Source organism: Oncorhynchus mykiss, chromosome 10 (genome assembly GCF_013265735.2).
Source record: "Oncorhynchus mykiss isolate Arlee chromosome 10, USDA_OmykA_1.1, whole genome shotgun sequence".
NCBI lineage: Eukaryota > Metazoa > Chordata > Actinopteri > Salmoniformes > Salmonidae > Oncorhynchus > Oncorhynchus mykiss.
Genome location: NC_048574.1, coordinates 1447268 through 1461438, shown reverse-complemented (window position 1 = coordinate 1461438; position 14171 = coordinate 1447268). Strand labels below are relative to the sequence as shown.

General features: G+C 39.5%; 1 protein-coding gene across 2 annotated transcripts in view; it reads right to left on the bottom strand.

Annotated features, from left to right (window-relative positions):
* LOC110534821 (serine/threonine-protein kinase DCLK1-like) overlaps window positions 1-14171 on the bottom strand; it is a 114054-nt gene that overhangs the window by 43053 nt on the left and 56830 nt on the right. The window contains exon 5 of one of the 2 annotated variants that reach the window (XM_036989463.1): window positions 10684-10797. In XM_036989463.1, coding sequence (XP_036845358.1) covers window positions 10684-10797 — 114 coding nt within the window. Of the gene's footprint in view, window positions 1-169; window positions 257-10683; window positions 10798-14171 lie in introns of those variants that run through there. The other variant, XM_036989464.1, reaches the window with a different exon arrangement.

Here is a 14171-nt window from a genome sequence, read left to right as displayed (position 1 = left end):
AAAAAACAACAGGTGTAGACTAACAGTGAAATGTTTACTTTCAATGCAGAGAGAAAGAAAATAGAGAAATAATTGCAAATGAATAACACCTAATAATACAAGTTATAATGAATAAAAAACAATGAGGAGTGATAACTTGGAAGTAGAAAGAGAAATAGAGATGCCCTACCTTGGACTTCAAGCATGATGAAAACACAGTGTTACTCCGAACACAGACAGAGGAAGCAAAAGGAGAGAGAGCGGCACCTTGAATGGGAAAGCGAGCCGGAGCACGCAGTACACTACACATTTTACCAAGCGCTCATAGGAGGGAGGACTGCTTACGTAACTATGACAGCACCAGTGCCGGTGTTTTACAGTGTGGGGAGGGGGGAGGGGGGGCTGTGTTTCCCATAGCAATAAAGCCCTTTGAATTGAATTGAGCGAGAGACGGAGGAGCAACCTCAAGAGAGAGAGTGAGTTGTCGAGAGCGAGCATTATTACCATGATACATCTGGCATCATGACACATCTGGCATCATGACACATCTGGCATTATTAACATGATTATCTGGCATCATGATACATCTGGCATTATTAACATGATACATCTGGCATTATTAATATGATACATCTGGCATCATCATACATCTGGCATTATTAACATGATACATCTGGCATCATGATACATCTGGCATTATTAACATGATACATCTGGCGTCATGATACATCTGGCATTATTAACATGATTATCTGGCATCATGATACATCTGGCATTATTAACATGATACATCTGGCCTCATTAATATGAAACATCTGGCATTATTAACATGTTACATCTGGCATTATTATTATGATACATCTGGCATCATGATACATCTGGCATTATTAATATGATACATCTGGCATCATGATACATCTGTCATTATTAACATGATACATCTGGCATTATTAATATGATACATCTGGCATCATGATACATCTGTCATTATTAATATGATACATCTGGCATCATTAATATGATACATCTGGCATCATTAATATGTTACATCTGGCATCATTAATATGATACATCTGGCATCATTAATATGATACATCTGGCATCATGATACATCTGGCATTATTAACATGATACATCTGGCATCATGATACATCTGGCATTATTAACATGATACATCTGGCATCATTAATATGTTACATCTGGCATCATTAATATGATACATCTGGCATTATTAATATGATACATCTGGCATCATGATACATCTGGCATTATTAACATGATATATCTGGCATTATTAACATGATACATCTGGCATCATGATACATCTGGCATTATTAACATGATACATCTGCAATCTGGCATCATGATACATCTGGCATTATTAATATGATACATCTGGCATCATGATACATCTGGCATTATTAATATGATACATTTGGTATTATTAATATGATACATCTGGCATCATGATACATCTGGCATCATGATACATCTGGCATTATTAACATGATACATCTGCAATCTGGCATCATGATACATCTGGCATTATTAATATGATACATCTGGCGTCATGATACATCTGTATTATTAACATGATACATCTGGCATTATTAACATGATACATCTGGCATTATTAATATGATACGTCTGACATTATTAACATGATACATCTGGCATCATTAATATGATACATCTGGCATTATTAATATGATACATCTGGCATTATTAATATGATACATGTGTAATCATTAATATGATACATCTGGCATCATTAATATGATACATCTGGCATCATTAATATGGTACATGTGTAATCATTGATATGATACATGTGTAATCATTAATATGATACATCTGGCATCATTAATATGATACATCTGGCATCATTAATATGATACATCTGGCATCATTAATATGATACATCTGGCATCATTAATATGATACATCTGGCATCATTAATATGATACATCTGGCATCATTAATATGATACATCTGGCATCATTAATATGATACATGTGTAATCATTAATATGATACATCTGGCATCATTAATATGATACATCTGGCATCATTAATATGATACATCTGGCATTATTAATATGATACATCTGGCATTATTAATATGATACATGTGGCATCATTAATATGATACATCTGGCATTATTAACATTATACATCTTGCATTATTAATATGATACATCTGGCATCATGATACATCTATCATTATTAATATGATACATCTGGCATCATGATACATCTGGCATCATTAATATGATACATCTGGCATCATGATACATATGGCATTATTAATATGATACATCTGGCATCATGATACATCTGGCATTATTAATATGATACATCTGGCATCATGATACATCTGGCATTATTAATATGATACATCTGGCATCATGATACATCTGACATTATTAACATGATACATCTGGCCTCATTAATATGATACATCTGGCATCATGATACATCTGGCATTATTAATATGATACATCTGGCATCATTAATATGATACATCTGGCATCATGATACATCTGGCATCATGATACATCTGGCATTATTAATATGATACATCTGGCATTATTAACATGATACATCTGGCATCATGATACATCTTGAAAGGCGACAGAGACATGCAGTTACAGTATATTGGTGCCAGCGGTTGGTTGGTGAGTCAGTGGAGCGGCAAAACAGTTTTATATTTAGCATGGTCTCCTCTCCCACTATGAGGGCCAATGTAGGGCACAGGATTACAGGAGGGACAATGGCTAAGGCCCAAATTACATCCTATTCCTAGTAAAGACTAGTGCACTAAATAACGAGAGAGTAGTGCACTAAATAGAGAAGAGAGAGAGAGAAGAGAGATAGAGAGAGAGGGGATATAGAGAGAGGGATAGAGAGAGAGCGGGATAGAGAGAGAGACAGATAAACAAATAGAGAAGAGAGAGAGAAGAGGGATAGAGAGAGAGCGGGATAGAGAGAGAGCGGGATAGAGAGAGAGCGGGATAGAGAGAGAGACAGAGGGACAGAGTGAGGGATAGAGAGAGAGGCATAGAGAACGAGAGAGGCATAGAGAACGAGAGAGGCATAGAGAACGAGAGAGGAAGATAGAGGGATAGAGAGAGGTGAGAGGGGAAGAAAACGAGACAGAAAGGAGAGGAGAGAATGTTTGGATGAAAGAGTTGGTTTCTCAGTATTAGTTAGGGTCAATGTGCAACATCCTCAGCTCAGAACAGAACAACACAACAACACAACCATTCATGTAGAGGTGTCTGACTGGAGTCACAAATTTCATGACTTGAGACCCTCCCTACCTGATAGAAAATAAAATAACGAGTGTGAATCTGAATGGGAAAATATAGATTTTTCATCCATATTGTTACAACCCCGGGTTTATAAGCGACCCTGGGCGCACATTATCCAGATTAGCAACTAGACATTTCTGAGGGACACTGTAAGGTCCGTGGAGAACAAGAGCACCTCCCCCCAGCTGCCCACTGCACCACTGTCACCGCCGACAAATCCACAATAATCGAAAATTTCAACAAGCATTTCTCCACGGCTGGCCATGCATCTTCTGCACATCTACCACTCCAGTGTTTTAATTGCTCAATTGTAATTATTTCACCAGCATGGCCTATTTATTGCCTTACCTCCCTAATCTTACTATATTTGCACACACTGTCTATAGATTTTTTTCTCTTGTGTTATTGACTGTACATTTGTTTATCCGATGTGTAACTCTGTGTTGTTTGTGTCGCACTGCTTTGCTTTATCTTGGCCAGGTCGCATTTGTAAATGAGAACTTGTTCTCAACTGACCTACCTGGTGTTAAATTAAGGCAAAATATATACATTGTATTAAAGAGCGATATAACCTGTGAATGGAAAATAGGACTTGAAATATAACCTGAGAATAGAACTCAGTTCCTAGAATCTGTTACCATTCTACCTGTCTGACACCTGTCTGTAGATACCAATCAGAAGGCAGTACCCTCTGTCTCAGTGTTCCGTCAAACCACTAAACAGGAAGTCGGCTCCATATATGGTCGTTGTTTTTGTTTCCACCGCATGCTGTGTCTGCTCCTTGTTTCCACAGCAACCAGGTCTCTTTCTCCCACTCGCTCTGTTACACACACACTGACTCTCAAACAGCTGTCTCCTCTGAAACGGTTTCTGCCAATCATATTCCAGATGATGAATCGCTCCCTTCAACCTCTTCAACTATGTAGATGATCAGAACATCTCACAGAACCTACTACTCTACTACTCTACTACTCTACTACTCTACTACCCTACTACCCTACTACTCTACTACTCTACTACCCTACTACCCTACTACTCTACTACCCTACTACCCTACTACTCTACTACTCTACTACCCTACTACTCTACTACCCTACTACCCTACTACTCTACTACTCTACTACTCTACTACTCTACTACCCTACTACTCTACTACCCTACTACTCTACTACTCTACTACTCTACTACTCTACTACTCTACTACTCTACTACCCTACTACTCTACTACCCTACTACCCTACTACCCTACTACTCTACTACTCTACTACCCTACTACTCTACTACCCTACTACCCTACTACCCTACTACTCTACTACCCTACTACCCTACTACTCTACTACTCTACTACTCTACTACTCTACTACTCTACTACTCTACTACTCTACTACCCTACTACTCTACTACCCTACTACCCTACTACCCTACTACTCTACTACTCTACTACTCTACTACTCTACTACTCTACTACTCTACTACCCTACTACCCTACTACTCTACTACTCTACTACCCTACTACCCTACTACTCTACTACTCTACTACTCTAGTACCCTACTACTCTACTACTCTACTACTCTACTACCCTACTACTCTACTACTCTACTACTCTACTACCCTACTACCCTACTACTCTACTACTCTACTACTCTACTACCCTACTACCCTACTACTCTACTACTCTACTACCCTACTACTCTACTACTCTACTACTCTACTACCCTACTACTCTACTACTCTACTACTCTAGTACCCTACTACACTACTACTCTACTACTCTAGTACCCTACTACACTACTACTCTACTACTCTACTACCCTACTACCCTACTACTCTACTACTCTACTACCCTACTACTCTACTACTCTACTACCCTACTACCCTACTACTCTACTACTCTACTACTCTACTACCCTACTACCCTACTACTCTACTACTCTACTACCCTACTACTCTACTACTCTACTACCCTACTACTCTACTACCCTACTACTCTACTACTCTACTACTCTACTACCCTACTACCCTACTACTCTACTACTCTACTACTCTAGTACCCTACTACCCTACTACTCTACTACTCTACTACTCTAGTACCCTACTACTCTACTACCCTACTACCCTACTACACTACTACTCTACTACTCTACTACCCTACTACTCTACTACCCTACTACTCTACTACTCTAGTACCCTACTACCCTACTACTCTACTACTCTACTACCCTACTACACTACTACCCTACTACCCTACTACTCTACTACTCTACTACTCTAGTACCCTACTACACTACTACTCTACTACTCTACTACCCTACTACTCTACTACCCTACTACTCTACTACTCTAGTACCCTACTACCCTACTACTCTACTACTCTACTACCCTACTACACTACTACCCTACTACCCTACTACTCTACTACTCTACTACTCTAGTACCCTACTACTCTACTACTCTAGTACCCTACTACTCTACTACTCTACTACCCTACTACACTACTACCCTACTACCCTACTACTCTACTACTCTACTACTCTAGTACCCTACTACACTACTACTCTACTACCCTACTACTCTACTACCCTACTACCCTACTACTCTACTACCCTACTACTCTACTACTCTACTACCCTACTACTCTACTACTCTAGTACCCTACTACTCTACTACTCTACTACTCTACTACCCTACTACTCTACTACTCTACTACCCTACTACTCTACTACTCTAGTACCCTACTACTCTACTACTCTACTACTCTACTACCCTACTACTCTACTACTCTAGTACCCTACTACCCTACTACCCTACTACTCTACTACCCTACTACTCTACTACTCTACTACCCTACTACTCTACTACTCTAGTACCCTACTACCCTACTACTCTACTACTCTACTACTCTACTACCCTACTACTCTACTACTCTACTACTCTACTACTCTACTACCCTACTACTCTACTACTCTACTACACTACTACTCTACTACTCTACTACCCTACTACTCTACTACTCTACTACTCTACTACTCTACTACTCTAGTACCCTACTACACTACTACTCTACTACCCTACTACTCTACTACTCTAGTACCCTACTACTCTACTACTCTACTACTCTACTACCCTACTACCCTACTACCCTACTACTCTACTACTCTACTACTCTACTACCCTACTACTCTACTACTCTACTACTCTACTACTCTACTACCCTACTACTCTACTACCCTACTACCCTACTACCCTACTACTCTACTACTCTACTACTCTACTACTCTACTACCCTACTACTCTACTACTCTAGTACCCTACTACTCTACTACTCTACTACCCTACTACCCTACTACCCTACTACTCTACTACCCTACTACTCTACTACTCTACTACTCTACTACTCTACTACTCTAGTACCCTACTACACTACTACTCTACTACCCTACTACTCTACTACTCTACTACTCTACTACTCTACTACCCTACTACTCTACTACTCTAGTACCCTACTACTCTACTACTCTACTACCCTACTACCCTACTACTCTACTACTCTACTACCCTACTACCCTACTACTCTACTACTCTACTACTCTAGTACCCTACTACCCTACTACTCTACTACTCTACTACCCTACTACTCTACTACTCTAGTACCCTACTACACTACTACTCTACTACCCTACTACCCTACTACTCTACTACTCTACTACTCTAGTACCCTACTACCCTACTACTCTACTACTCTACTACTCTACTACTCTACTACCCTACTACTCTACTACTCTAGTACCCTACTACACTACTACTCTACTACCCTACTACCCTACTACTCTACTACCCTACTACTCTACTACTCTAGTACCCTACTACACTACTACTCTACTACTCTACTACTCTACTACCCTACTACCCTACTACTCTACTACTCTACTACTCTAGTACCCTACTACCCTACTACTCTACTACTCTACTACCCTACTACTCTACTACTCTACTACCCTACTACTCTACTACTCTACTACCCTACTACACTACTACTCTACTACCCTACTACCCTACTACTCTACTACTCTACTACTCTAGTACCCTACTACCCTACTACTCTACTACTCTACTACCCTACTACTCTACTACTCTAGTACCCTACTACACTACTACTCTACTACCCTACTACCCTACTACTCTACTACTCTACTACTCTAGTACCCTACTACCCTACTACTCTACTACTCTACTACCCTACTACTCTACTACTCTAGTACCCTACTACACTACTACTCTACTACCCTACTACCCTACTACTCTACTACCCTACTACTCTACTACTCTAGTACCCTACTACCCTACTACTCTACTACCCTACTACTCTACTACTCTAGTACCCTACTACACTACTACTCTACTACCCTACTACCCTACTACTCTACTACTCTACTACTCTAGTACCCTACTACCCTACTACTCTACTACTCTACTACCCTACTACTCTACTACTCTAGTACCCTACTACACTACTACTCTACTACTCTACTACTCTACTACCCTACTACCCTACTACTCTACTACTCTACTACTCTAGTACCCTACTACCCTACTACTCTACTACTCTACTACCCTACTACTCTACTACTCTACTACCCTACTACTCTACTACTCTACTACCCTACTACACTACTACTCTACTACCCTACTACCCTACTACCCTACTACCCTACTACTCTACTACTCTACTACTCTAGTACCCTACTACCCTACTACTCTACTACCCTACTAATTCTACTACTCTACTACTCTACTACTCTACTACACTACTACACTACTACCCTACTACCCTACTACTCTACTACCCTACTACCCTACTACCCTACTACTCTACTACTCTACTACCCTACTACCCTACTACACTACTACTCTACTACTCTACTACCCTACTACTCTACTACTCTACTACTCTACTACTCTACTACCCTACTACTCTACTACTCTACTACCCTACTACCCTACTACCCTACTACTCTACTACTCTACTACTCTAGTACCCTACTACCCTACTACTCTACTACCCTACTACACTACTACCCTACTACCCTACTACCCTACTACTCTACTACCCTACTACCCTACTACCCTACTACTCTACTACTCTACTACCCTACTACCCTACTACACTACTACTCTACTACTCTACTACCCTACTACCCTATTACACTACTACTCTACTACTCTACTACCCTACTACTCTACTACTCTACTACTCTACTACCCTACTACCCTACTACTCTACTACTCTACTACTCTACTACTCTACTACCCTACTACACTACTACTCTACTACTCTACTACCCTACTACTCTACTACTCTACTACTCTACTACTCTACTACCCTACTACCCTACTACCCTACTACTCTACTACTCTACTACCCTACTACTCTACTACTCTACTACTCTACTACCCTACTACCCTACTACTCTACTACTCTACTACTCTACTACCCTACTACACTACTACTCTACTACTCTACTACCCTACTACTCTACTACTCTACTACTCTACTACCCTACTACACTACTACTCTACTACTCTACTACCCTACTACTCTACTACCCTACTACTCTACTACTCTACTACCCTACTACACTACTACTCTACTACTCTACTACCCTACTACTCTACTACTCTACTACCCTACTACTCTACTACCCTACTACTCTACTACTCTACTACCCTACTACTCTACTACTCTACTACTCTACTACACTACTACCCTACTACCCTACTACTCTACTACACTACTACTCTACTACCCTACTACTCTACTACTCTACTACCCTACTACTCTACTACTCTACTACCCTACTACTCTACTACTCTAGTACCCTACTACCCTACTACTCTACTACCCTACTACCCTACTACTCTACTACTCTACTACTCTACTACTCTACTACCCTACTACTCTACTACTCTACTACTCTACTACCCTACTACCCTACTACCCTACTACTCTACTACTCTACTACTCTACTACTCTACTACCCTACTACACTACTACCCTACTACTCTACTACACTACTACTCTACTACCCTACTACTCTACTACCCTACTACCCTACTACTCTACTACCCTACTACCCTACTACTCTACTACTCTACTACCCTACTACTCTACTACCCTACTACTCTACTACTCTACTACCCTACTAAGCTTCTCGTTCTTAACTTGAAACAGCTGAAACAACAATATTTTTGTTCATGGAAAATACATTTCACAGTGGTTGAGATGGTACAATGATTCTCTACACTATACCACATTATTTAGTCACAGAAACTCAAACAATTTTAGTTTTAGCAACCAGGAAATGGAAGAGTGATTTCTGCATAGTTCATCTTTAATTCTCACTCATCCACACTAAGACACATCAACTAAGGCTCTTTGTCCACTGAGGAGAACATGTTAAGGTTCAGCTAGGTTCAGGTAGGTTCAGGTAGTTCAGCTAGGTTCAGGTAGTTCAGCTAGGTTCAGCTAGGTTCAGATAGTTCAGCTAGGTTCAGGTAGTTCAGGTAGTTCAGCTAGGTTCAGCTAGGTTCAGGTAGTTCAGGTAGTTCAGCTAGGTTCAGCTAGGTTCAGGTAGTTCAGCTAGGTTCAGGTAGTTCAGCTAGGTTCAGCTAGGTTCAGGTAGTTCAGGTATTTCAGCTAGGTTCAGCTAGGTTAGGTAGTTCAGCTAGGTTCAGCTAGGTTCTGGTAGTTCAGCTAGGTTCAGCTAGATTCAGGTAGGTTCAGCTAGGTTCAGCTATGTTCAGGTAGTTCAGCTAGGTTCAGCTAGATTCAGGTAGGTTCAGCTAGGTTCAGCTAGGTTCAGCTAGGTTCAGATGGTTCAGATAGGTTCAGCTAGGTTCGGGTAGTTCAGCTAGGTTCAGTTAGGTTCAGGTAGGTTCAGCTAGGTTCAGGTAGGTTCAGCTGGGTTCAGCTAGATTCAGGTAGGTTCAGCTAGGTTCAGCTAGTTCAGCTAGGTTCAGCTAGGTTCAGGTAGGTTCAGGTGGTTCAGATAGGTTCAGGTAGGTTCAAGTAAGTTCAGGTAGGTCAGCTAGGTTCAGGTAGTTCAGCTAGGTTCAGTTAGGTTCAATTAGGTTCAGTTAGGTTCAGGTAGTTCAGCTAGGTTCAGCTAGGATCAGCTAGGTTCAGGTAGGCTCAGCTAGGTTCAGCTAGGTTCAGGTAGTTCAGCTAGGTTCAGGTAGTTCAGTGAATTTCCATCTGGATTGCCCCTGTTTGAAGCATTTACTGATAACAAAACAAATTAGAGTCACATGAACAAAACAGAGGGTGTGTGTGTGTGTGTGTGTGTGTGTGTGTGTGTGTGTTTGTATGTGTGTGTGTGTGTTCCAGTCTTACCGGAGCCTGCGGGGGACTTGCTGCCTCTTGACAGGCCCATGGAGCGCGGAGAACCACGGCTGGTCACAGGGGCGGACATTTTACCAAAGACCACTGACTTCATCACACGACACTCTGGAACAGCAGGAGAAGAGAAAAGATGATCGAGACTAGCATTAGTTACCCTTCAGTGCCTTGATCAAGGGGCACAATGGCAGCAGATAGATTCTGCTTACCCTCCTGCATTGTCATTTCCTTTAATGTGATTCACCCACCAGACCTGGGATTCGAACCAGCTACTCTCCGGTCTGTCTCTTTAACCTCTAAGGAGAGAGACTCTCCCTTCATGTCATCAGTCTACCCTGCACCCAAAACATGTATTCAATGAAATTATGTCTAATTAACCTAGCTTCATTATGTTTAATTAACCTAGCTTCATTATGTCTAATTAACCTAGCTTCATTATGTCTAATTAACCAAGCTTCATTCTGTCTAATTAACCAAGCTTCATTATGTCTAATTAACCTAGCTTCATTATGTCTAACTAACCAAGCTTCATTATGTCTAATTAACCAAGCTTCATTATGTCTAACTAACCAAGCTTCATTATGTCTAATTAACCAAGCTTCATTATGTCTAATTAACCAAGCTTCATTCTGTCTAATTAACCAAGCTTCATTATGTCTAATTAACCTAGCTTCATTATGTCTAACTAACCAAGCTTCATTATGTCTAATTAACCTAGCTTCATTATGTCTAATTAACCAAGCTTCATTCTGTCTAATTAACCAAGCTTCATTATGTCTAATTAACCTAGCTTCATTATGTCTAACTAACCAAGCTTCATTATGTCTAATTAACCAAGCTGCATTATGTCTAACTAACCAAGCTTCATTATGTCTAATTAACCAAGCTTCATTATGTCTAATTAACCAAGCTTCATTCTGTCTAATTAACCAAGCTTCATTATGTCTAATTAACCTAGCTTCATTATGTCTAACTAACCAAGCTTCATTATGTCTAATTAACCAAGCTTCATTATGTCTAATTAACCAAGCTTCATTCTGTCTAATTAACCAAGCTTCATTCTGTCTAATTAACCAAGCTTCATTACGTTTAATTAACCAACCTTCATTACGTCTAATTAACCTAGCTTCATTACGTTTAATTAACCAACCTTCATTACGTCTAATTAACCAACCTTCATTACGTTTAATTAACCAACCTTCATTATGTCTAATTAACCAACCTTCATTACGTCTAATTAACCAACCTTCATTATGTCTAATTAACCAACCTTCATTATGTCTAATTAACCAAGCTTCATTACGTTTAATTAACCAACCTTCATTATGTCTAATTAACCAACCTTCATTACATCTAATTAACCAACCTTCATTATGTTTAATTAACCAACCATTACGTTTAAGTAACCAACCTTCATTATGTCTAATTAACCAACCTTCATTATGTCTAATTAACCAATCTTCATTACGTTTAATTAACCAACCTTCATTATGTCTAATTAACCAACCTTCATTACATCTAATTAACCAACCTTCATTATGTCTAATTAACCAATCTTCATTACGTTTAGTTAACCAACCTTCATTACGTCTAATTAACCAACCATTACGTTTAAGTAACCAACCTTCATTATGTCTAATTAACCAAGCTTCATTACGTTTAGTTAACCAACCTTCATTACGTCTAATTAACCAACCATTACGTTTAAGTAACCAACCTTCATTACGTCTAATTAACCAACCTTCATTACGTCTAATTAACCAACCTTCATTATGTCTAATTAACCAACCTTCATTATGTCTAATTAACCAACCTTCATTATGTCTAATTAACCAATCTTCATTACGTCTAATTAACCAACCATTACGTTTAAGTAACCAACCTTCATTACGTCTAATTAACCAACCTTCATTATGTCTAATTAACCAACCTTCATTACGTCTAATTAACCAACCTTCATTACGTCTAATTAACCAACCTTCATTACGTCTAATTAACCAACCTTCATTATGTCTAATTAACCTAGCTTCATTATGTCTAATTAACCAACCTTCATTACGTCTAATTAACCAATCTTCATTACGTCTAATTAACCAACCATTACGTTTAAGTAACCAACCTTCATCTATGAGTCTCTTCACACTTACTACACTTTTCGTACAAATACCATTGGATACACAAATAACTGAGGACAATAGTGGACGATACTGCCACTACTGTTGGCCATGTCTTCAATTATATAGTAAATCCCCCTTAAAGCCTTTTTCAGGATTGGTGGGTCCCCTGCGGGACAGTTGAGGTAATGTGGGCTAACCACTTTCCATCAATTTGTATAGCAGACCCTCATGCCAAATTGAATTGAAGGCTTTTTTGAAATCAACCAAGCATGAGAAGACTTGGCCGTTGTTTTGATAAGTTTGTATGTGAATTAGAGTGTGTAGGGTGAATACGTGGTCTGTCGCATGGTATCTTGGTAAAAAGCCCATTTGACATTTATTCAGTACATTATTTTCACTGAGGAAATGTAACAGTCTGCTGTTAATGATAATGCAGAGGATTTCCCCAAGGTTGCTGTTGACGAATAGTTAGTTATTCAGGTCAAATGTGTCTCCACTTTTGTGGAATGGGGTGATCAGGCTTTGGTTCCAAATATTAGGGAAGATGCCAGAGCTGAGGATGATGTTAAATAGTGTCATCTATATTTTATCATTTCATCTAGTGTACCGTCAACACCACGTGCCTTTTTAGGTTGGAAGGTTTGTATTTTGTCCTGTAGTTCATTCAAGGTAATCAGATAATCCAGTGGGTTCTGGTCTTTAATAGTTGATTCTAAGATTTGTATTTGATCATGTTTATGTTTTTGCTGTTTGTTATAGGGCCAATCAGATTGGAGAAGTGGTTTAACCATGCATCTCCGTTTTTGCTGTTTGTTATAGGGCCAATCAGATTGGAGAAGTGGTTTAACCATGCATCTCCGTTTTTGCTGTTTGTTATAGGGCCAATCAGATTGGAGAAGTGGTTTACCCATACATCTCCGTTTTTTCTGTTTGTTATAGGGCCAATCAGATTGAAGAAGTGGTTTACCCATACATCTCCATTTTGGAAAGGTCATTCTTTGTGTTTGTAACGGTCGTCATCTGAAGGAGGTGAGGACCAAAGTGCAGCGTGTTAAGTGTTCATATCTTTTAATTAAGTAACTGAACAAAACAATAAACGACCAACGAACAGTCCCGTGAATGACAAAAAAAACACTAAACAGGAAAATAAACACCCACGAAACACAAGTGGGAAATCAGAAGCAACTAACGACACCTGCCTACCAGGCCTAACACAACATAGAAAACGGAACATAGACAACCCACCCAACTCATGCCCTGACCATACTAAAACAAAGACATAACAAAATAACTAAGGTCAGAACGTGACAGTGTTGTTGTTTGTTTAGTGTTTTCCAATTTTCCCAGAAGTGGTTAGAGTCTATG